Below are 25,327 nucleotides of genomic sequence, written 5' to 3'. Positions count from 1 at the left end.
TGGTGGATGTTAGAGACCTTGTGCTCCTCCACCTTCCGTTTGAGGATGCCCCACAGATGCTCAATAGGGTTTAGGTCTGGAGACATGCTTGGCCAGTCCATCACCTTCACCCTCAGCTTCTTTAGCAAGGCAGTGGTCGTCTTGGAGGTGTGTTTGCGGTCGTTATCATGCTGGAATACTGCATACTGATTATGCTCTGCTTCAGTATGTAACAGTACATGTTGGCATTCATGGTTCCCTCAATGAACTGTAGCTCCCCAGTGCCGGCAGCACTAATGCAGCCCCAGACCAGGACACTCCCACCACCATGCTTGACTGTAGGAAAGACACACTTGTCTTTGTACTCCTCACCTGGTTGCCGCCACACACGCTTGACACCATCTGAACCAAATAAGTTTATCTTGGTCTCATCAGACCACAGGACATGGTTCCAGTAATCCATGTCCTTAGTCTGCTTGTCTTCAGCAAACTGTTTGCGGGCTTTCTTGTGCATCATCTTTAGAAGAAGCTTCCTTCTGGGACGACAGCCATGCAGACCAGTTTGATGCAGTGTGTAGCGTATGGTCTGAGCACTGACAGGCTGACCCCCCACCCCTTCAACCTCTGCAGAAATGCTGGCAGCACTCATACGTCTATTTCCCAAAGACAACCTCTGGATATGACGCTGAGCACGTGCACTCAACTTCTTTGGTGGACCATGGCGAGGACTGTTCTGAGTGGAACCTGTCCTGTTAAACCGCTGTATGGTCTTGGCCACCGTGCTGCAGCTCAGTGTCAGGGTCTTGGCAATCTTCTTATAGCCTAGGCCATCTTTATGTAGAGCAACAATTCTTTTTTTCAGATCCTCGGAGAGTTCTTTGCCATGAGGTGCCATGTTGAACTTCCAGTGAGCAGTATGAGGAAGTGTGAGAGCGATGACACCAAATTTAACACACCTGCACCCCATTCACACCTGAGACCTTGTAACACTAACAAGTCACATGACACCGGGGAGGGAAAATGGCTATTTGGGCCCAATTTGGACATTTTCACTTAGGGTTGTACTCACTTTTGTTGCCAGCGGTTTAGACATTAATGGCTGTGTGTTGAGTTATTTTGAGGGGACAGCAAATTTACACTGTTACACAAGCTGTACACTCACTACTTTACATTGTAGCAAAGTGCCATTTCTTTAGTGTTGTCACATGAAAAGATATAATCAAATATTTACAAAAATGTGAGGGGTGTAGTCACTTTTGTCAGATATAGTACATACCATGGCTAATCTTCAACTATAATATCCAAATATCCTTGTGTATCATTTTGCACATTTTGAAAATGCTTGTTTTTTTTTTGTAACGCATGCATTTGATTAAAATGGCAAAACTCTCTAGCGTAAAACATGCTATTGTTGCCTTGTAACGATGCATGAAGTCCTGTTACTGACTCCGTTTAGTAGTGTTCTCACGTCATTAAAGACGTGAACGGCTTACGGAGTAAAATAAAAACGGTTCTCGATATCGGTCAAGGGCTAAACGTAAGAAAACGGATGCAGACCTATTAAAACGATTTAACGCGACACAAAGTCGTTACGACGATTCGTTACGACGACGCGAAACCGGAACCGTCGGGTTTCTAAAAGGTTGAGGAGAAGGCTCGGCTCTTGTTTGACAAAAAGACGTCAGCGTCCGTCAGCGCTCAATGGAGCCCTGATGCATATTCTATAAAGCAGATGTATAACTGATACACATTCACATGCAAATGACCTGCAGCCATATGAGCTGCATGGGACATGACAGACAATAAGCAAGTCTAACAAACTTGTCTGTGTCAGGGTGTGTGCACAAGCGCACACAACACATGCCAAAGACACAAAAACACACCTCAGACACATGTCAAATCAAAATCTCCTCTCACTTTAATGTGTATTCTGAACACAGGCCCCTACACACACACACACATTCTTGAAATGGGCCTTATCACCCGTGAGAAGATAGGCCACTCCAAACTGGCGTTTACTGATAGTTTATTTATAGAGAGCAGCGGTGAGATTTCTCTTATCTGCGCACTCGTCTGCGAGTGCATTCATCCTCTCAGCCCTGTTTATGCACTAAACTCTCTCTGCCTGTTAACAAGCAGCAGCTAATTAAGCCTGAGACGGAGCAAGGAGAGAATGAGGGAGAGAGAGAGAGAGAGCGAGAGAGGGAATCAGAGCGAGAATCAGAGAGAAAGAATAAGACAGACAGAGAGAGAGAGAGAGAGAGAGAGACTGAGGTAGAGAGATATAAATGGGAAAGTCTAACACAGGGAGAGAGAGACCATCTAGTTCCTTGAACTATAAGTTCACACCAATTAATTCACTTTCCCATCACAATTTCAGCAAAAACAACATTTAAAGAAATAAAAATCTAAATCCACACCGAATTCAGCAACCTATACCAAACATAATACAAAAATATATTTTTTTAAATCTTCGATTCTCCATCCTCCGGCTTGTACGATAACCCCGGACGAACACTCCGACGCGTTTCCCTGCACTGAGAAAGAAACGGAAAACCCGCTTAATCGAAACTCACTTAAACAGGAAGTTTAAGAGCGGTTGTGGAACTTCGCCCTATCGCGCCTATCCTTCGGAGATCATGATTTCCAATCCTGAAGATATCCACAGCCATCCACCTGTGAGCTCATGTGTGTGGAAGAGGGCGGATAGCGCTTTCCTCCGAGTGTGTTACACTGCCCTGTGATGCAGCATGTGCAGCGGTTTGTATAAAAATCTAGAAAGCACATGTTAGCCTTCATTCTCCCCAGCTGGGGAGAACTTTTCCCCCAAATTAGGGAGAAAATATAGTGAAAAATCCAAAGGGGAAAAGCTTTAAGATAAGGAGTTATCCAAGAGCTTTTGTTACATGTTCGTTTTGCTGTGGTACTAGGGATGGGCGATATGGACTTCAAACTATATCGTGATATTGTCTGGTATTTATTGCGATAACGATATCAATGACGATATAAATATAGTAACGTTCGCCACTGTTTTTAGCTACACGTGATAGCTGTGATCTTGAGAGCCTCAGAAACACAAACACTGATCTAAAATTAAAACTGACTTTCTGTAACCAAACCAGTTCCAGAATGTAGAGGTACAGTAGCTCCTCGTTTAGCGATAGACTCCTCCTCAGCTTCACGTCCGCCTTCCGCCGTACTTGTTTTCGCTCTGCACGTGAGCTGCGAGTGGGTCTCACACCATCGCACACAGAAACACGTCATCAACTAGGCTTTATCGTTATTATCACGGGAAAAATCATTCTTATTGTGGGGAGAATTTCTACCGCTATATCGCAAACGATAAGATATCGTCCATCCCTACAGTGGTCGCCATATCTGAGAATTTCTGCCCAACATTAACATAACTACAGGTGAAATATGGTTAAAATTACTCACTTTACGTACTCACTGAAGAGAATAAACAATACTTTGACGATAGCCAATAAAACAGACTGGGATTCTTATATACGTCCTCCTGAACTGGTCATTCAAATTAAACTAGACCTCATCGGATATGCTTTTCTGCTCACCACAGTTGTAAAGAGTGATAATTTGAAGATATTTTATCTATCTATCTATCTATCTATCTGTCTGCCTGTCTGTCTGCCTGCCCGCGTGCCTGCCTGTCTGCCTGCCTGTCGGTCACTGCTGCTTGCGGTAGATGTATGTAGTCCAGGTGTTTTTGTTGTTGTTGTTTTTTTTCCCAAGTTGATATTCAACATAAATTCTTTTTTAAAAATCCTCTTAATGAAGGCGGGACACACTAACATTGAAGTAGTCAGTCCTCAAAATGGCAGCAATTACGCAATGTGATGTCAAATTAAATGAAAGGATATACCAGAGCATTCAGAACCATTACATTAAACCTAACAAGAAAGGGCTTCACATGAGACGGGCATGAGAGAAAGCCTTTCCAACACTGGAGGAATACTGTAAAGAGTCATCCTGGTCCTGTACACTTTCTAAAAGGCCTAGTGTTACCCATGCACATCCAGACCCACAGATCTACTCTGGTAACACAACCACACCTCCTTCTCTCTGGGGGGGGAAAAAAAAAAAAAAAAAGTTTTCGACATCTAGAGCTTAACTGAAAAACATCTCTGATTAAAGAATTTCTGAAAGTATTCTACAAGAGATATATTTTGCACAGGCACCGGTTGACGAAATTAAACAACTCGCCTTTGACTTCCACTAGAAGTGCATTAGATTAAAAACCGTATTCCTTGAACGTAATAAATGATGTGTAATTGTAAAACACTGCCATAAAAATAACTACAGAAGGCCTGATTTGTGATGATACACACAGAGAGAGACAGAAAGCTAATTAGTTTATAAGTTCCCCCCCCCCTTTTCTCTCGTCTGTATTGTTACAATCTGTCTAGACATTTCTGGCGTGATGCACCTAGACAGCAAACTCAAGTCAATTAAAAAGCTTGTGTGGACAGCCTTCCATTCTCCAAATACAAGCTGCCCGTCATCCCTCAGAAACAAACAAAAATTTGTGCCAAAACGAGGCCGGAAATACGGAAGTACCGCTGCCGCTGAGAAGCTCGCCGCACTCTCTCCCTCTCTCTCGTGGAATGAAAGAAAGGAAACAATGACTATGAAAGAATAAACAAACACAAACTACCGAGGGGGGCGGGGGTCTTTTACAATGCCCAATTGTTAGGATCCTTTTCATGCAACAAAAATGAGAAATTTCAGCTTTTATTATTCATCACACACACACACACACACACAAAAGGTAGAGGCCCTGAACTGGGGCTATAAAGCTCATTTGTACATAATCAGGGGGGTAAAACAGAAGGACGCAATCGCTCCACAACATGGAATTACAAAGAAAAGCCTCAGTGTGTTACTGTAGCGTAAATACTGAATGCTGAATGGACTTCCTTGTGTGGAGAAGCTACACTTAAGCCTACTGTACGGAAATGCACACAAGGACATGGGAGTAAAAATAGGAGTTTAAAAAAAAAAAAAGGCAAATTGTCCTCTCCATACACCTTGGATTGAAAGGACAGGAAATGTGTGACTCGCCTCAAATGTCCTGCATATGACGGAGATGGTTAAAGCAAAAAAAAACATTCCTTTGAGTAAATAAAAAAAATACTCATCTTAAAAAAATTCCTCTCTTAAAAACACTTAAATATTTCATTTGAATTTTTGCTTAAAATATATGACAGTAAAACGTAAAAGGTGAAATGTTAGGGAGAGAAACTAGCTTGCTTGGTAATAGCTAGCTGTCACAATACAACGTGGCTAGATAAACAGCAAATGTAGACAGATATATTGTAAGAAGAGATATTAGGTTGCACGGCGTTTTTATTCCGCATGTACAAGTAATAATGAAACAGTAAGGCCAGAATTCCAGAGAAACTAAATACATCTTCATACAGCAAAACACATTTAACTTGAATGTGACTGTTGATGTACACTGATCAGCCGTTTCTATTCATATCATAGCCAGCGTTAACGTTCTCAGCAATTTGTGCTACAGTAGCTCTTCTGATGGATCGGGCCAGACGGGCTAGCCTTCACCCCCCATGTACATCAGTGAACCTTGGGCGCGCATGACCCTGTCGCCGCATATCCGGTCATCCTTCCTTGGACGACTTATGGCGGTAACTAAACCACTGTATACCGGGAACACCCCATAAGACCTGCTGTTTTGGAGATGCTCTGACCCAGTCCTCCAGTCCGGTCATCACAATAAGGCCCTTGTCAAAGTCACTCAGATCCTTACGCTTGCCCATTTTTCCTGCTTCCAACACATCAACTTCAAAAACCGAGTGTTCACTTCCTGCCAAATAAATATATCCCACCCCTTGATAGGTCCCACTGTAACAAGATAATCAACGTTATTCACTTCACCTGTCAGTGGTTTTAATGTGATCGCTGATTGGTGAATAAAATATAGGGACGGCTAAAAGGGTAATGAAATACCATCACAAGAGATTTTTTTTTCTGTTTGCATTTTGCTTGAAATGAACCCATTAAGTAATGGGTAAATCATGTAACTACCTTTACGTGCTTCGCTATAGGCTCATTTGGCCAAAAAGTTTAAGAAACTCCTGTTTCAATTAACCCTCCAAGCCAGACCTCTAGCTTTCTCTAGCGAATCTGCTACTTTTCAACACTTAAAACATCAAAAAAAAAAAAAAAAAAGTAAGAAAGAAAGTAAAAAAAAAAACTGCAACAGACCAACCACAGACATTTTTCATAGGCAAACTCGTGACAGTAGAAAGTTTCACTGCTTCAAACAAGACTGTATACCTGTTTTCCAATCCAGTGACAATATCTTGCTCTCAGGAATTCCTGGTATTCAAAAGATTGTTTTCCGGTCAGAAGCCGAAGCATGTGCACGTGCGTACATGGAAGTGCAGTGCCAACCTTTAAGAATCTGAAGCTTGTGGCCAGAAAAATGTACAGCATATACTGTATCAAATGTTCTGAGAACAATAGACTTGCTTGAGTAAAAGCAGAACGTGCTTGCTTTTAAATGCACCAGTATTATGAAAATTCATCTGACAATGCTGATATACAGTGGTGCTTGAAAGTTTGTGAACCCTTCAGGATTGTCTATATTTCCGCATAAATATGGTCTAAAACGTCACATTTTCACACAAGTGCTAAAAGCAGACAAAGAGAACCTGATAACTAAAATATTACACTTGCTCACTTATTTACTGAGGAAAATGATCCAATATTACATACCGGTGAGTGGCAAAAGTATGTGAACCTCTAGGATTAGCAGTTTAATTTGAAGGTGAAATTAGAGTCTGGTGTTTTCAATCAATGGGATGACAATCAGGTGTGAGTGAGCACCCTGTTTTATTTCAAGAACGGGGATCCATCAAAGTCCGATCTTGTTCGAGGAAGTGTAATATGGTATAAACAAAGGGGATTTCTGAGGAGCTCAGAAAAAGAGTTGTTGATGCTCTTCAGGCTGGAAAAGGTTACAAAACCATCTCTAAAGTGTTTGGACTCCACCGATCCACAGTCAGACAGATTGTGTACATATGGAGGAAATTCAAGCCCATTGTTGCCCTCCCCAGGAATCGTCCACCAAAAAAGATCACTTCAGGAGCAAGACGTGTAATAGTCCACAAGGTCACAAAGGGTAACTTCTAAGTTACTAAAGGCTTCGGTCACACTGGCTACTGTTAATGTTTATGAGTCCACTATCAGGAGAACACTGAACAATAATGGTGTGCATGGCAGGGTTGCAAGGTGAAAGCCATTGCGCTCTAAAAAGAACATTGCTGTTCTTCTGCCATTTGCTAAAAGATCGCATGGACAAGCCAGAAGGCTACTGGAAAAATGTTTTGTGGTCGGATGAGACCAAAATAGTATTTTTGGTTTAAATGAGAAGCGTTATGTTTGGAGAAAGGAAAACACTGCATTCCAGCATAAGAACATTATACCTGTGAAACATGGTGGTGGTAGTATCATCATGGTTTGGGCCGGTTTTGCTGCATCAGGTCCAAGACGACTTGCCATCATTGATGGAACAACGGATTCTGAATTTTATCAGCGAATTCTAAAGGACAAGGTCAGGATATATATCAATGAACTGAATCTCAAGAGAAAGTGGGTCATGCAGCAAGACAATGACACTAAGCACACAAGTCGTTCTATTAAAGAACGGTTAAAGAAGAATGAAGTTAATGTTTTGGAATGGCCAAGTCAAAGTCCTGACCTTAATCCAATAGAAATGTTGTGGAAGGACCCGAAGCAAGCAGTTCATGTGAGGAAACCCACCAACACCCCAGAGTTGAAGCCGTTCTGTACTGAGGAACGGGCTAAAATTCCTCCAAGCTGATGTGCAGGACTGATCGACAGTTACCCCAAACGTTTAGTTGCAGTTATTGCTGCACAAGGGGGTCACGCCAGATACCGAAAGCAAAGGTTCTTATACTTTTAACACTCACAGATATATAATAATGGACCATTTTCCTCAATAAATAAATGACCAAGTATAATATTCTTAGCTCATTTATTTAATCAGTAACTCTTTAATCCACGTTTAGGACTTGTGTGAAAATCTGATGTTTTAAGTCACAGAAATATAGAAAATTCTAAAGGGTTCACAAACTTTCAAGTACCACTGTATACCATTATTGTACAGTTTATTATATACACCTGCCTTGCAGCAACACTCAATAGATCTACCATATTGGTACATGCTGCAGGTTTGCAATCACTGGCTGTAGTTCGTGTGTTCCTATGTTTATCAGTTTATCATCTCTCTTCAACTCCATTCATCCATACAAAGTAGGTTTTTTCTTACATATTTTTTTTTTACATCATGGATACTGATGCAACACTGTTTACCTCGTAGTAAACGGACCCTTTTGCGTGCTTCTGCCGCCAAGATATGCAAAGTTATTTACAGAGACGTCATGGAAGCGCAACTCAAGACGAGTTGTATTTTATGCTCACGCGCAAGATTTATGTTGTGTCAGTTAATGTCACATGTTTTGGCAGCAGAAAATGTCAGCAGATCAGATTGTATGTAATAGAATTTTATAGCGGTGTTCAGAACCTAGCAACCCTGCTGTCCCAAAACGCCGTCCTCCAACCAGATTATCTCCGGTCAGTGGTGGTTTAATACTGCTGCCTGTCCAATCACGGGATAGAGATGAGCTAGGGTCAGTCATTTTGTATACTACCCCAAGTTTCCTACTTTGTAGCCAACAAAATGATCAGACATTACAGTGCCTCAGCCGGTACAGAGCAGGAGCATGATGTACTGCCTATATTCAGAAACCTGCACTGACGAGGATCAAATTCAACACGGAGCGGGATTTTATAAATTATACACAGCGGTAGTACCAATCTAAAGAACGATTCTATATGTTCACGCTACAAACAAGCACTCGTAATTCAGCAGGGTGTGAGGCAGAACACAATCTTTCCTCTGCACTATAGAATAAGCTCCATACATATACTGTATCTGCACAGCAGTGCTTTGATCCCTGGAGAATGGGACTGTGTTCTCAGGCAGGCTGTATGGCTACACACAAGCATGACGCGGAGAGGCGGTCAGATACAAGCCGTGGCAAACATGTATACGCACATGGCTGACACAGAATGCAGAGAACACACGGGACTACAGGACACGGGCACCCACGCAGTGCTGCACTGGGTTGCAGACGTATGGTTATGTAAGATATTATGTAAGGCGCCCTGTCCTCCCTGATATCGCTGGCCTTTTTTCTCGAGCTGAGTTGAGGAAGGTTATGAGAGGTTGTGCTCCACCTCGACGAGTGCTCTCGTCACTCCAAGGGAATGAAAGGAGATGAAAGAGACGAGAGAAAGAACGAGAGGGAGAGAGCTCTGCAGGAGGAGCAGAGGCTCATAGCAGCTAGGTTAAACGGTCAAGAGGTGAAGGGGAGTGTGTGTACGTGCAGAGCAGCGAGATCTGGTAAAGCAGACGTTCCCTTACGATCACTGCACGAATTTTTTTTTTTAAATCCAGTTCAAAAAGATAGGGAATGTTATAAATGTGTTCATTCTGTGATTAAATATCATGTCAGATGTGCATTTTTAGAGGATGTCATGGTAACTTTTAGCTGTAGAACATGCATGCTAAGCTAGACGGTTCGCTAGGTTAACTACTGTTAGTAATGAACAAAACAGTACGGTCTATTTTAGCACATTCATTGAGAATATGTCCACGAGAAAGGCACTCTGATACGGAAATCTCACTTGTTTCAATCCGTAACATCTGCAAGTAGAACAGCATAGGAAAATTTCCAGCATTTTCATGTCAGGCATAAGGCTTACTTTACAAGATTTATCATTTGAACATGTTCCTAATTTTATTGGAGCTGCACTTAGATATAAAGTGACAATATTTAAGAATAGGAACAATATCCTTAAACTTCAAATTTGGAATTCCCAACTTCAGACATATTCGCTTGTTACATCTATAACACGGACTATACAGCTCACTGTTTTGTGGAGGAAAATATACAGGTGCATCAAAAAGAAATTAGAATATCGTGGAACTTTCATATATTCTAGATTCATTACACAGAAAGTGTAATCTTGTTGTAATCTTGATGATTACGGTTTACAGCTCATGGAAATCAAAAATCCAGTATCTCCAAATATCAGAATCTCCGAGATCCGAGAAAATCTCAATCCGATCGAGCATCTGTGGGATGTTCTGGACAGACAAGTCCGATACATGGAGGCCACACTTCACAACTTACAGGACTTAAAGGATCTGCTGCTAACATCGTGGTGCCAGATACCACAGCACACCTTCAGAGGTCTTGTGAAGTCCATGTCTCGACGGGTCAGAGCTATTTTGGTGGCACAAAGGGGACTTACGCAATATTAGGCAGGTGGTTTTAATGTTTTGGCTGATCGGTGTGTACCACTAGTAGTTGTAAACCCTCTGGTTGGAAAGAAATACGGATGAAAATACTGAAATGGCTGAAGTCTAAGAGGAACAAAGTGATGATCAGTGTGAAAAAAGGAGGAAAAAAGCTCGAGCTCTCTGCCTTAAACCATCCTCTCTCTCTCTCTCTCTCCTTTTCGCTTTCTCAGGCCTTAAGCTGTGCTTTGATGTATCTATAATTAGGCCATACAGTCCATGACGTGTGGTTAAAAAAGAAAAAAAAAGAAAAAATCGAATCTGGGTAAAATGCAGAGCAGAGACAGTGAGTGGAGGGGGATTAATCAGTTAGTGTTTGATGTGCTTGATCAGAAACGTGTTTATTAACTGCAGAAGGCGAGCGGTAATTAACCCGCAGACAGCGAGCTTTCTGGAGCGCCGTTCATGTGTCAAATGGTCCATCTCGGCTAAAGCTAGCGGTCTTCCACCTCTCGTTCTCCTCCCCCTCACTGCTCCTCTCGCCTTTTATGCCCTCTGCACTCCCCTCGGACCACTTTCCCGATCAATTAACTGCTCGGCTGTTTTTTTTTTCTTGAGTTCTGAGCAACTGGAGTGCTCAAAGAATCTTTAAGCCTGAATGTTGTGTGCAGGGCTCAGTTAATGAAGATAAACATTGTTAAAGCTTGCAAAGGATTTAATCAAGGTTGCAGAGATTACTTCTACAGTACACTAACTCTAACTCTCTCTAACTGTGTGTGTGTGTGTGTTTATAGGGTGGGAGATGCTTTTAGACTCGGTTGACGTCCGTGCTCTTTTGGGGTCAGAGGTCAGCGCTGTTGTCCTGAGAGGTCGAGATTTTTGAACAGAAGATTGAGACCACAGAGTCAGAGGTGACACACACAAACACACACACGCTTACTTTCTCCACTGACTGGCATCAATACACAGAAACCTTTGAGCACTGACGTACAACAGCGTACTCCGCCAACCGACGCACACAACTAAATACGAAACGGCGACATTTAATTCCGCCTATATTTTTGAATGCATCCTCAAAAATACGACGTGTTAAGTGTTATGCGCTTAGTCCACACACACACACACACACACACACACACTACTGTGTGAAGGATGTACATGCATGAGGGAAGCGTCAGATTTGAATAAACGCATGGAAGCTAATGAGAACACTTTAAATTAGCCAGTCGTGATTAGAAACAGGGTCCATTTCAAACGCGCGCGCTACCAGGCCGGGCTGAAAAAATGAGCACGTGTGTGAATGAGAGAAGGAAAAAGATGTAAGAAAGCGCACGCTGGAGAAATGATTCATTCGGATTGAATTAGCGTTTATCTGTGTAGCGGTTTTAATAATAGATATTGTTACAAAGCAGGAATCCGGATGTAGATTTAGATCCCTAACGAGAAAGCCAGACATGGAAAAAGTCCCTGAAAAGGAAGAACATGAGGTGGAAGGGGGAAAAAAAAAAAAAAAAAAAAGAAAGAAAAGAAATTTTTTGAGACTCGCCAGATGCCAAACTAGCAGCCTACAGCATAAATATCTAAACAACGATATTTAAAAGCGCAAACAACAAGTTTCCTGGGTGTATGTAAGAAAAACACACAGTCCTGAGGTAATCAGTGGGGCAGGAACGCTCCTGGCAAGGAGCTCTATCAGTGGATGGTTTATAACATTTGGGTTCTTAGATAGTGTGTGTGTGCGTGTTTGGACTCGGTAAGTAAGTAATATTGTGTGCGGTAGGCTTGTGAGATCATGTGTAATTTGTCATTATCCGATCGTGCCTCGTAACTATAGCTGACTGACTATGGTATCGCCTGAGGCTCTGATGTGGGGGGAAAAAACCTGGGGGTGTGGCCAAACATACAAATACCATTACAGAGGAAAAATATATTATATATTTTAACATGTCACCCAGAAGACAAAATAATAACTATTTACACCGATCATCCGGTTCAAAAGTTTACACCCCTCTGGCTCTTAATGTATCGTGTTACCTTCTGGAGCGTCAGTGAATGTGTGCACCTTGTGTACGAGTCCCTCAGTCGTCCTCAGAGTGAAAGGGGTGAAATATGCAGACGATGCTGGAAAAGTAAAGAATGTGCAGGACCTGGAGGATTTTTCTGAAGAACAGTGGGCAGTTTAACTGCTCAGAACAAACAAAGGACTCATGACCAGCTATCACAAGACATAAAAACAGTCATTGATCATCCAGGTAACGACACACGGTATTAAGAATCAAGGGTATGTAAACTTTTGAACGGGGTAATTTTTTTTATACATATAAATTCAGCTATTACCTTGTCTTGTGGACTATATGTAAACATCTGTTATGTGAAATAGCGTATTCAGCGCAGTACTAAATCAAATTTTGTACATATTTCTTTGTCCAACAAGCTTCAGATATAAAAGTAAAAAAAAAAAAAAAGTAAAGTTAAAACCGCACTCTCCTGCAGCTTTTTTTTTTGGTTGCGTCCCATGTAAGGGTGTAGCGATACACTCCGGTCATAATTAGACTAGGAGTCACGATAAATTCATGATTTTGATTTGATTCGATTCTCTTCATAATTATTTTTTTTGTGGGGGGGGGGAAAGACCCGAATGAAGAACAAATTACGACTGGAAAGACTCGTATTTTATTTCTGAATCATAAACAGCCCAGAACATTTTAGTCTATATAAAACAAAATAAATCGAAGAACGCTACATATATTTAATTATTAAACCTTGTAAACAAAATGCACTACGGGTTTGCCATGTCTTATACGTAAATACGTTTATAAATTCTCCCCAAAATATTTTACTGAAGAAACAAAGTGTCTGACGTGGAGAAAATGATCGACTGAAACATAATGAGCACGGTAGCAGAAATAGAGCTCCAAAGGGGACTAAAAGGACCGCTTTAGCAGTCTTTGGTGCTGTATGAAAGCTACCGAAGATGACCGTGAAACCGTATAACGTATATTACACGATACCTAGCTCCGATCCAGTAATTTAATTAGCCGAACGGTGTTCCAAGAGTGCTTATATGCAGCAGAACCCCACTGGGATTACTACAGTTACTACAATAACTTTAACAGGTACCTTTAACGTGTACCTACAAATCAGTGTGTGCTATCTAGCCAGCTGGCCGACATGCTATAAAGTGAGCGTGGCTTGTTTGGGATCTATTTCCGCCAGCGGAGCAAAACTAAACAGAGCATTACAGATATTCAGTATAACCTCACTCTTACTCGTGCGATATTTCTTAAACCTGTGTTAGCCGTTGTGATTCAGAGCTACCAGGCTATCGGACTTAGCACGGTCCTGATGGGAATATGCACGAGACACGTTACAAATAAAAAAAAAAAAAAAAAAAACCATAACGGGGTTTAAAGCTAATGCTGTATTCGATCGACTGTATTTATATTTAAAATGACACCATTTACTCGCGCACTTACGAGCAGGATGTTAGCAAATGTTCTCTGACGCTCTGGATGGAGTCGCACACGTTGAGTGCTCTCTGTAATTGGATTGGATGAAGCCAAACACTCATTAATTATTCCTAAAAATATTTCTCACATCATCTGCTACACTTCTCCTCCCCTCCCTGAGTCTCTCTTCCTCTCTCTCTCTCTCCAAAAGTTGATAGTGCCTTAGGATAAGGATGTACTGGATTGTTTATAGAAGCAGCGCCTTCCCAACGAAGCTTAACGTGATGTATTTTTAATCATTCCTCTCCTGCACAATCTTCTTATCCGTTCGGTCAGTCCTGGCTTTCCCAGCGGTGAGGCCCTGCGTGTGAGTGTGTGCGTATGTGTGTGTGTGTGTGTGCAAACATTCTTTAACAAAAACACAACATAAACACTCACCATCTCCACGAAAGACAGCCCTCCATAGCTGTGAGCAACCACAAAGATGTTTTTGGCGAGCGATCTGGAAATGAAATGGTCCCACACATAGAGTGTGTGCTCCTCGGGTGAACTGTTTTCCTGCAAATAAAAAAAACGCACACTTACACACACAAGAACTGTAAGAGATAACATCTGAACGAAGACACAAACACACACACACACACACACACACACACACACATAGATCCTCCCGGGTTCAATGAGCCTTGCATATTGCAAATGCCCCAAATGTAAAAACCGATAGCTCCTGTGACGGCAGGTTTAAATCTTAATTTGTACTCAGCTACACAATCAATGTGGCCTCGATACAAGCGGTAAGCACATAAATGGCCAACACTGGGGGAAGGTCGCACAACGGCGTGGACAGAACACGCGTAATTAACACAGGCCCGAGGTGAGGCAGCGCCCAAATGAGAAAAGAGAGACAGAGATAGAGAGAAAAGGAACGGGCGTGCGTGGAAAGAGAGGACGGACATCGATCTGTGTGTTTGGAGAAGCCATAGATTTGTAGCAATTGAGAATTGAAGCAAAGTTTAATTACAATCGAGCCGTGCTCTTAAATTGAGACTAACTATGAAATAGTGGATGGAATATTTCCTTTATACGGAGAATAATTAACCCCATATTTACTTAAAACGCTCAAGAATACGTCATTTCAAAGCATTAAAACTACTTAATACCCTCAAAACTGCTTGACCTAGCATCATCTCGAGACCTTCAGCCTTATTAAACCTGGCAAAAAACGATGAATATTCATGCATAGGAAAATAGATAGCCAGCTACTAAACTAGCTAGTAAAAGGGACGTTGGCTTAGTGGTTAGCACGTCTGCCTCGCACCTCCAGGGTTGGGGGTTCGATTCACACCTCTGCCCAATGTGTGTGGAATTTGCATATTCTCCCCGTGCTTTGAGGGTTTCCTCCGCCAGTATAAATGCCAATCAGCATTGTAGGCTGATCGCCATCTCTAAACTGTCCGTAGTGTGAGATTGTGCGCTGCGATGGGGTGGTGCCCCGAGTTCCCTGGGATAGGTTCCAGGCTCCCCCCGTGACCCTGTGTAGGATAAGAGGCATGGAAAATGGATGCGATGTATATAATGGATCCTTTAGGGTACTTTCACACCTATAAGCCTATTTGCTGCATCTGAATCAGAGTGAAATTGATACTTTTGGTTCCTATGCTATTTGGCTTGGGTTCATACGGCACATAAATAAAAAAAATTTAAAAACATAGGGGGGAAAAAATGGTTGATAACGTACTCGTGTAACACTTTCGTTTGTTGGTCAGAAATACAGCGATTAAAATACAACGGTAAAGAAACAATATCAAAATCAGCAGAGCTTGGAGAATACAGAGGTAGCACTAAATACATGATTTGATGATTATCAATTTTATTATATTATATTATTTGCACTTTTCGTGAAATATCCGGAACATATCACATTTCTGCGGTATGTTTCTCTATGCTTTTCGCGTGCAACCCAAAATACATGGCATGTTTGGTTCACAGTTAACAGTTAACAACTTCAGTTTGATACAAAAGACTTTAAGTTAAAACTATAACGAATTCAGAAATGACTTGGATGCACATACTCAAGTTCCTGTTCACACAATTCGCACTTTTTGACTCGACGGTATTCAGTAATAGAAGAGAAATGCGATTCAATTTGTGTAGCGCGTTTAACAACGGACGTTGTCTCAAAGCAGCTTTACAGAAACATATAAACACAGGATACGGATTTTAAGCGCGTGAATTTATCTCTATTGAAAGCGAAACGTGAGGAAAAACTCCCTAAGATGATATGAGGAAGAAACCTTGAGAGGAACCAGACTCAGAAGGGAACCCGTCCTCATCTGGGTAACAACGGGTAGTGTGAGAGTAAAGGAAATGATTTATAATCGTACTATCCCGTGTCACCTAGATAAGGAGGGGTTCATGAATCAAAAATTGGTGCAAGGTTTAATATTGTAAACAAAAATGCACTACAGGTTCACGAAAAGTTTGATCGAATAACCAAAGTGTCTGACCTGAGACGTAATGAGCTCCGTAGCAGAAATAGAGCTCCAAAGTCGGCTAAAAGGACGGCCTTTGGTGTTGTTATTTGAAAGCCACTGAAGGAAGCGCTTTTGAACCGCTATAACATGGTCGTGCAACCGTATAATGTATATTACACAACAGTTAGTTCCGGTCCGCTAATTTGATTGGTTGAACGGTGTCCCAGGAGTGCTTATATTTAATATAACCCTACAGGGATTACTACAGTTACTACGGTTACTACAGTAGTGCTAGCGACATCATCAGCGGAGATGGCAAATGATACTTTTCAGGAATAGAACTTATGACTTTGATTTCGAGTCTGGTTCCTCTCAAGGTTTCTCTCTCGTGTCGTCTCAGGGAGTTTTTCCTTGCCACGTTCGCCACTGGCTTGCTCATTACGGACATTTATTTATTTATTTTTTTATTTAAACTTCCGGAAAGTACATATTGTTGTAAAGCAGCTGTGACAATATCCATTGTTTAAAGTGCTCCACAAATAAAACTGAATTGGTCCAATCACTGCAATTTCTGACTGCAACTGAACTGCACTAGGGTTTTCTCAGAACCAGACCGAGACCACCTCACTCAGACGATTCGAACAGACTAAACAGTGCGTTTGTGAAAGCACTCTTAGTCGCTCCTAGCCACCGCACTTATTACGTGACATCACAAACTCAGCTTTTCTTTCGACAATATTGAGAAAATATCCGTTTTTCACATAAAAATGTCAATTCGCAAAATGTGAATTAATTAAAAATGAACCCCTGCACTAATATCTATAAGCAGAATCAACTTTTCTGAGTTCAGGGTTTAATCAAGTGCTGATAAGTTCAGCTCATACACACGAGCTGAACTCGTACACACACCCTAACTTTTCTTCCCTGTTTGCAACTTTGCTCATTGCTTGGCTCGTCTCACACTCTCTTGCATCAGCATTCAATTAGAGATTAGGCTCCTGAACACAGCCTAATAACTGAATTAAAATCGAAGCAGCTGACAAGGGCTAAAAGATTTCTTGACAAACAGCTTGTTTATGAAAGTAAATAAATATGAAAGGTGTAACGGTGTGATGCAACCCAAGCAGAGCAGATTACATCCTGGACTGTCCCATTGGGGATGGGCGGGGAGGGGGGGGGGTATATATCTATATGATGATGTACTGTATATGGGGTGTGACACAAACCTATACACACACGGTTTGATTATAAACAAGAGGGGGTGGGGAAAATAGAGCTAGAAAACACGAATCCTAGGTTAAATTTAGTAGTTTTGAGAACTTTTCAATGTCACTTTGAATATAATTTAAGATCAAATACACGGTGATGAAATAGCACATACAAAATCAGCGCAAAATAACTCCTGCATAAGCAGAAAGATGGATTGAAGTTTATTCTACAGTGAAAAAATATGGAAACTTTACTAACTAACTAACTAAAAAAAAAAAAAAAAAAAAAAGTCGCAATTATTCCCACTCCCGGGTGAGATTATTTGTTGTTTTCTGGTTGAATTTCCTCATACTGATGTCTGTATGACGTGACCCTGTATTATCCAGTGTTTCCAACATAATGGCAAATCAGGAAAGTGTAAAACTACTACTACAACTACCACTACTAATAATAATACAGCAAATTAACAATAACCTAAAATGCCTATAATTCTTACTGTGTAGATCTGACGTTAATATCATTTATTCTGCAATCTGATTGGTCAGAAGGTGACTAAGCCCTGACAGTAGTGCTGGCTTCAAGACGGTTCAGAGGTTTACATCGACATGCTCGTTTTAAAACGGTATTGTTGCTATAGTAACGACTCCTTTACAGGGACATATAAGGCAGACAACGTAGATAATCTGAGGTTAATAATAAGAAATGGGGGGAAAAAAAAAAGAAGCAGCATGTTATTATTTAACACCTAAAGACGTGTAATTGTTGATATGATGACGCGTTCTGTAAAGAGACGTTTAACGTTTACGGAAGGAGTCTTCAGTGTCAGTGCTTTGTAACAGTTTACCGGAATGGGAGCGTGTTCAGGAGGAAGGACTTCGCACTTTCGCATTCTCAGTGACTTACAGCAGAGAGAGAAAGCAAGAGATACTGCTCATTAATCAAGAAAGGAAAAAAGTCCCTGCCGTGGTATACTTTTCCACTTCGGAATACGCTGTTGATCACTTTAGGGGTGGAACTGACCCCCGAGTTCACGACAGAATATAACAGCATGCCCTCAAGTGTCTTATTCCTTCCTTAATACATATTAAGGGCTTTAATTTCAAACAAATCAAAACTTTTTAGACTTAACGTCATGTAGACGCCACGGAAAATGCTTTAGTGCTTTAAAAGGGAAAAACCCCATAGGAAAAGACACTCATACTTTTCTTCTTACAGATGTCAAAACCACACAAATATCACAATAAACAAATTTAGCACAGTGTCCCAGTCCTCCAGAGGTGCTCTTTCGCTATAATCATTGTGCTACTCCATGAGCGGGAGCGTGTATGAATAAGAGCCCGGCTCCTCTGTGACGCACTGGCAAAAGCAGGTAACGTCCCCCTACCTTATCACCCAAGCACAGAGACTAACACCTGGCCCAAACACACACACACAAACAAAAGGTGGCCACAGTGTGCGCACATACACACACATTATGGGCCAGATGATTGACTACCTGCTCTGATAGGGTCCACACTTATCTCAACCGAATTTGCATATTGTGTAATTATTTCCCAGGGTTAATTAGCTCGGCAAAACAGGCTGCCCTTAGAGACAGGCTCCTGGTGACAGATTCGCCCGTCTCTCGCTTTCTGTCTTTCTCTCCAACCCAAACATGTGCCAGTCCGGTCAGACTCCCTGCTGTTCCCTAACCTGCTGCTCGTCAGAAAGACCAACATCAAAAGCCTGAAGGTGTGTGTCCACGTGTGTGTGTGTGTGTGTGTATGGAATATATTCGTGCAAATGAATCGTCAGTACAGAAAGCGCAGTGCTTTGAAGCGCCTCTTGAGCGGAGCTCTAGCCGCAGAGAAGAGCTCTTAATGGAGGTGCTGGGCCATTACGGCACATCCTCGGAGCTCTCGGCTCCTCCTGTGATCACTGCTCTCACTGCGTCATGCTGAATTCTTGGCTTTTCCTTTTCCCATTTTTTTTTTTTTACTCTCCCCCCGCCGCCAACGCTCGCTTGTATGCAGGATGTTATAACAAGACGCATCTATCTCTCTGCCGAGAGAAAAATAGAAAGAGTGCTTTCACACTCTAAACCTGGGATATTTTTCCAGCATACCCTTACTGGTATTTCATTGTACAGCATGAGCGCATTCACACTCGCCCACGAAGATTCAGTTCCACAGGATGTGAGGTTAATAAAAAAAATCATATTAAAAAGCATATACCACATACATTGCATATGTACAAACAATACATTTTAAATTCATTAAAAAAATTAAAAAAAAAATAGAAAGAAAAATTTTATATTCATTTCTGTTTCTACCTCCCTACAGTCCTCATGTGCACCACTGTTTACGGCACGGTCGTCATGGTAACCTATTTCTTAATAATCTACCTGGTTTCCTATGTCCCTTCACAACCCCCCGCCTCCCCAATTTGCATCCCTCACATATTTCAAAGGCAGCACGAAATTATACTAGTATTATAGTACTACTTTTTAGTAGTACTATACGAATCACTCGATTCAAAATTTTTATATTTTCTAGTAAGCTAATATTACTTTTCTTATTTGAAAAATACATAAATGTAATTAAAATGTAATTAAGAGCATTGTCTGTCAATATGATTACATCACAATCATATATATCTGTCTATCTATCTATCTATCTATAGATATACACATACATATATACATATATATATATAGATAGATAGATAGATAGATATCTATCTATCAATCTATCAATCTATCTATCTCTCTCTCTACATATATCTATATCTCTCTCTCTCTACATATATATATATATATATATATATATATATATAGATATATATATAGATATATATATAGATAGATAGATAGATAGATATCTTTGTGGACAATTTTAGCATTTTTGAAACGTATATATTTTGTTTAAGCAGAGTTTTAGATAGTGTGTCAAGCTATAGCTCCAAGAAAGAGGCCTTGTATATTTTTTGAGGGTTTTTCATCATTTTTGCATCGTCGTGAATTGGTGCATCGCGTTGTTTTCATTTAAATCAACGGCTCACGACGCACTTTCGACCGATATTGAAAAAAGTAAGCATAATCCTGAACGCAGGCTTATGCCGTGCTCTCACCGTGTGCTACAGATTCTCATAAATGAACACCGTGCTGTTCGTCTGGTGAAGAATTTAGTCCTCAGCGTGAGAGGTTCTTCGTTTCGTTCCTGATTCGCTTCGATTTCCAGAATTGCTGTTGCTTCAGCTGGCTTGTTTTCGTTTGCACTGCTGTAGGAGAAATATCGAGATGTCATCAAGGCGTCGTTCTCGTTTCCGTTAATGATTTGGCTGTTGTTCACACATGAGCCTCCTGATCGTTTCGCTGGATGTGAATAAGTGCTTGTACCTTCCCAGGATTTTGTCGCTCACTGAACGCGATGCTGAATTATTACTATTAAATTACTGCTTGATCAGGAGCAGGGACCTTTGAGACGAGTTGAATGTCACTTATTTGTTAGGTTTTTTTTTTAACCACAATGACATTCTCTTGGCCATAGCCTACAGTCGGCAGGAGAAACGGCACCAGCTGCATGGATGTGTCACACACTCACGGTCACTCAGCTTCCCATCTGCACGCCGCATGCGAGAGCATTAAGCAGGGTAAAGTACAAATATGTACAAACAGCTGCAGACGTGGGGGACCCGAAACAAAATCGCGCTAAAACATCCCCAATTTGTTTTGACAAATCCACAATTCATACCAGTCTTTCAGCGCTTAGTGCCAAAGCACACTGGAACACTGGAGGTGGGATCAAATGTCAAGATTAGCAACTGCTAGTTGTCACACTGTGCAAACAGCACATCGTGCACAAGGACGCAGGCTACACTGGAAGGTTAAACAGGCTGCACTGGAAGGATATGTTCGGGAGACGAGCACGCGAAAGCTCGCTGATTGATGAGCAAGTACAGGAGAATGCCGTCGCGTCCAAACATGGTCTGTGTGGGCGTCTGGTGTGGTCTTTCCATGAGTTCGCGAGGATTTGTAAGCGAATTGAGGTAAACCTCGTGAGCTACTGAAATGTTCTAGCATGTTCACGCTGCTTTCTTAGAGTTAGTAGCCTTTACTCTTATTAATCAAGGACGCCATAACATGTCTGCCACTTCTCAAGGCCACTTTTAAAGAGCTTCTCTAAAATGACCGCCTGCCTCGGCCACACACGTCGACTAAACAAAGCTCTCATACAACCGAACCCCTCGAAGTGATTTGAATGGCTAACTCTCATCAGGGAACAAGCTCATTTTCCTTTTGGTAAATGATTAAAAATGAAACAAGCTGGGATGGTAATGACATGTTTGGTAGCGTCCAACAGTAGATCCATTAGAATGTGGACCTTCACTCCGCACTGGATCCGCATTATCATTCAGTCACCGGTTATCCACACGCTTCCCTTGTCAACAGCACACGTTTACGGGAAATTCAATATTATCGGGTTTGAATGGTAGCGGTGTAGAGGACTGCTCGGAACGGTATGATAAAGCTGGAGCCGAGGTTCGTGGTGGCGCGTGGGCTTCCTGATAGCGCGGAAAAACTAGCCGTCTCAGGTTGGTGAAATAGCTACTGGCACTTCTTTCCTGTAGATTTGTTCTTCACACCTGGCCAGTCACAGACAAGGTGCCTGTTCAGAGACATGAAGGAGCCATGAAAGAGCCCTCGTGTCTCGTACAAAGGAGGTAAAAAATAAGGGAAGGGGGGGGGGGGGGGGGTAAAAGAAAAACACTGGGATTTAAATACTGGAGAGATCACTGGAAGCCAGCAAGATGATAACCAAAGCCAGCTGAGAGGATGAGGCCAGAATAATAACACGTTTTGTGCATGCCAAAAGACAGGAAATGGAAAAAGAGAGGAGGAGAAAAAAAAAAAGTTTAATTAAAGCGATCCAGACAGACACTCTGGTACATAAAGAAGCTCGGCCCATCACTGTACAGAGGCGTGACCTTGCTACCATGGAGCTAATCTCAACAAAATTTGGTGGTGCATTGTTTCTAATCAATATCTCATTAACAAAGTACAAAAGGACCGGTGCCTGTCTAGCAGGGGTTCACTGTTAAAAGACAGCTCTCGGCTACGTATAGCCAGAAAGGTCATCTTCGTCAAATCTCGACCTGCCCCGCGCCAAGCCTGTGATTGTCAGATTAAATTACTGCTTGGGTTTAATTGACGCAGGCGAGGTGAGCGAGCAGCCACTTGTGTGAGGGTTTGGAGGAAAGGCCTGCTGTGAGGGGCCTGGCTTCGGGTCCTCGCAGCAGATTGGATGTGTTTAAGGTTGACCTGACAGGAAGATTGGGAGCAGACATCAGAGAGTAGGCCTCGTCCCTTGGAACGAGTGTAAATGCACAGCTTCAGAAAGACGTGCACTCAGACGACGACGGGTCCACACGCAAAAATATCGCCATGTACAAAAGCATGAACTTCTCAAGCGTAACCGCCCACATACAGTCTGAGCTATACAATGCTGCCAGACTCGCCTTCTGTACATGCAGTTCCCGCAAATATTTCGAGACGTACTCGCAAGCTCAATAAGTACATCTACGGACATATACGCACGGGTGAAACAGGTGAGCACCCCTGGACCTTAGCTATTGACCCTTGCTTTGACTGAGTCATAAGTTCATGCGTTTAATTAAGGCCAGTCCAGTCAGCATGCATGTCCTTGCAATAAGGTCACAAACAAGGTCTCGGAAGCCAAAGTTCACCCGTGCTCGGGGCTTTAAGAAGTGTCCTGGAGAGATGTGAACAAAGACAGCTTCAAGGTGATGCAATAGCCAGTTGGAATACATATCGCCTCCTCCTGACAGCTCAACCCAGACCGGGTCTTATCTCAAAGACGTGCAGGTTAGTCGTGTACGAGGCAGGCATAGGGGAGCAGAACATCTCCAAAACACGGATTCCAATGCTCCCGCGAGGAATATATGAGTAGGAAAACAACGGATAAATAATGGATGGCGATCCTGAGGAGACAGAGGCGGCTGGTGGGTACATGCTGTGTGAACATTATCCACTACCCTGGTCTGCGTGTCACCTTGGACTGATGCTGACTCCAAATCAACACTCTCACCCCTGATTTCCTCATGAAGTGGGATTGTTCGGGGGTGGGGGTGGTGGGGGGGGGGTTTAGAGGCCATATAAAAGGCAGATACATATATATATAATTTTCAGCAAAAGTTTTTCCAAAGTTTTTTTTGACCGCAATAATAATAATAATAATAATAATAATAATAATAATTGTACTGCACAAGTACGGACCGATATTTAAATTCATTTCAGACATATAGTCTGCGCTAAATCTTTGTGGTTCCCGGACTTCTATTCATCAAGATCTTCCATCTTCCAGAGGCATGACAATTTAAAACGGCTATTTCTTAACTATAACGCGCGCTTCCCGAAGATTTCCTTCTCCGAAAACCGTGGTCTTGACATAAAACAGGACTGGGAGTTGTAAAATGATGCAAATAAGTGGTCTAATACAGACCATTGACCTTATACAAGAGAAGTAAAACATTGTCTAGATGATGTACAAAAGAGAAACAGAGCGAAGCCATGTACTCAAAGCGTTCAATAAACTCATGCCACCACTGCAAGGATCTGACACTTAAAGTTCTGCAGGCACTTAAGAAATGAATAAACGAAGCGACAGAGAGAGAGAGTGCGAAGAAAAAAGAGGAACGCCGCTCAGCGCAAGCTGCTGCTTCTCAATGCCCTCTCTCTCTCTTTCTCCGTCTCCCTGTCTCTGTCTCAGAACAAAAAAGTAACAATAAGAAATCCAAAGGGGGAGAGAAAAAAAAAAAAGTGAGAAAAAAAAAAAAAATTCTAGTCATTTAGAAAAACGGCTCTTTTCCCTCAGGGGCTCGGGCCCTAAGCCTGTCCCGGTTAGGCCTGAATGAAATCTTTGGAAGCTTCTTAAGCCTTCAATGTGGGTTTTGTTCCTGCTATTCCTTCGCTTGGCTGACAGAAAATAGGTAACTGGATTAGGCCTCAAATTCAGAGTAAAGTGAACTCCCAAAAAAACCTTGTGTATGCTGGCCCCGCCCCTCCCTCTCCCCGTCTCCTTCGTCCACTCGGCCTCTCCAGAGACACTAGACGTGGGCCGTTGGGGCTGTGATCTTTTAAGAGTGCTAGGAGATTATGCAGGCTTGGGGGCTTCAACACTATGAACCCCGGGGGGGAGCAAAAAGTAAGAGTGCTAAAGGCAGTTAAGGGCTCCTTAACGAGGGTAAGGAAGCGTATTAATCAACTCAACTGTGGGCAGGAACAGGCTCCCCGGGCTGAGAAGAGCGACGTGCAGGTGGTCTGCAGCTCAGCAGGAAGTCAAGGAGGGGAGGAGAGGAGCCTGAGCCTGGTACAATACCGCTAGAAAAGATTAAAAAGTTCCAGAGAATGAGAGTGGGCCTGACCCGCCCACTACTCTAGGGCCTGAGAGAAAGGGTGGAGAAGAGAGAAAAACACACATGTGGACGCGCAAATACAAACACGCCTTTAAGCTGGGAGCCAAAGTGATACGAGCTCAGTGTTTATGGACACGCGCAAAAGTCACGCTGTCCTCCTACCTGAAAAGGTAGCGGTGCAAGATGCTTCACGACACCGAGAAGGAAAAAGTGTCGGGGCCTGTTTCCGGAATGAGTGGAGATGAGGCAGCAGACTGACATTACTTTACCACGTGCCAGCATGTCGTCGTTTTAGCAGCGGAACGGCGCGTAAACATCAGCATATAAACACTGAAACGTGCAGTAACGCGATGATGCCATCCGTATCCGTTTAAGGATCCGAATATTCAGATCTCTACCTGCGTTCGTATTTAAACCACTCTGCTCACGCAAAC

General features: G+C 42.3%; 1 protein-coding gene across 1 annotated transcript in view; it reads right to left on the bottom strand.

Annotated features, from left to right (window-relative positions):
* The window catches only part of fam172a (family with sequence similarity 172 member A), a 188,006-nt gene that overhangs the window by 70,663 nt on the left and 92,016 nt on the right, over window positions 1-25,327 (bottom strand). Inside the window, exon 8 of the mRNA XM_053654004.1 lies at window positions 14,236-14,355. Within this exon, the coding sequence (XP_053509979.1) occupies window positions 14,236-14,355 (120 nt within the window). The remainder of the gene's footprint in view (window positions 1-14,235; window positions 14,356-25,327) is intronic.

This window comes from Ictalurus furcatus, chromosome 22 (genome assembly GCF_023375685.1).
Source record: "Ictalurus furcatus strain D&B chromosome 22, Billie_1.0, whole genome shotgun sequence".
In the NCBI taxonomy this organism is placed as follows: Eukaryota; Metazoa; Chordata; class Actinopteri; order Siluriformes; family Ictaluridae; genus Ictalurus; species Ictalurus furcatus.
The sequence above is the reverse complement of the archived record's forward strand: the minus strand, read 5'-3'. Positions and strand labels throughout refer to the sequence as shown.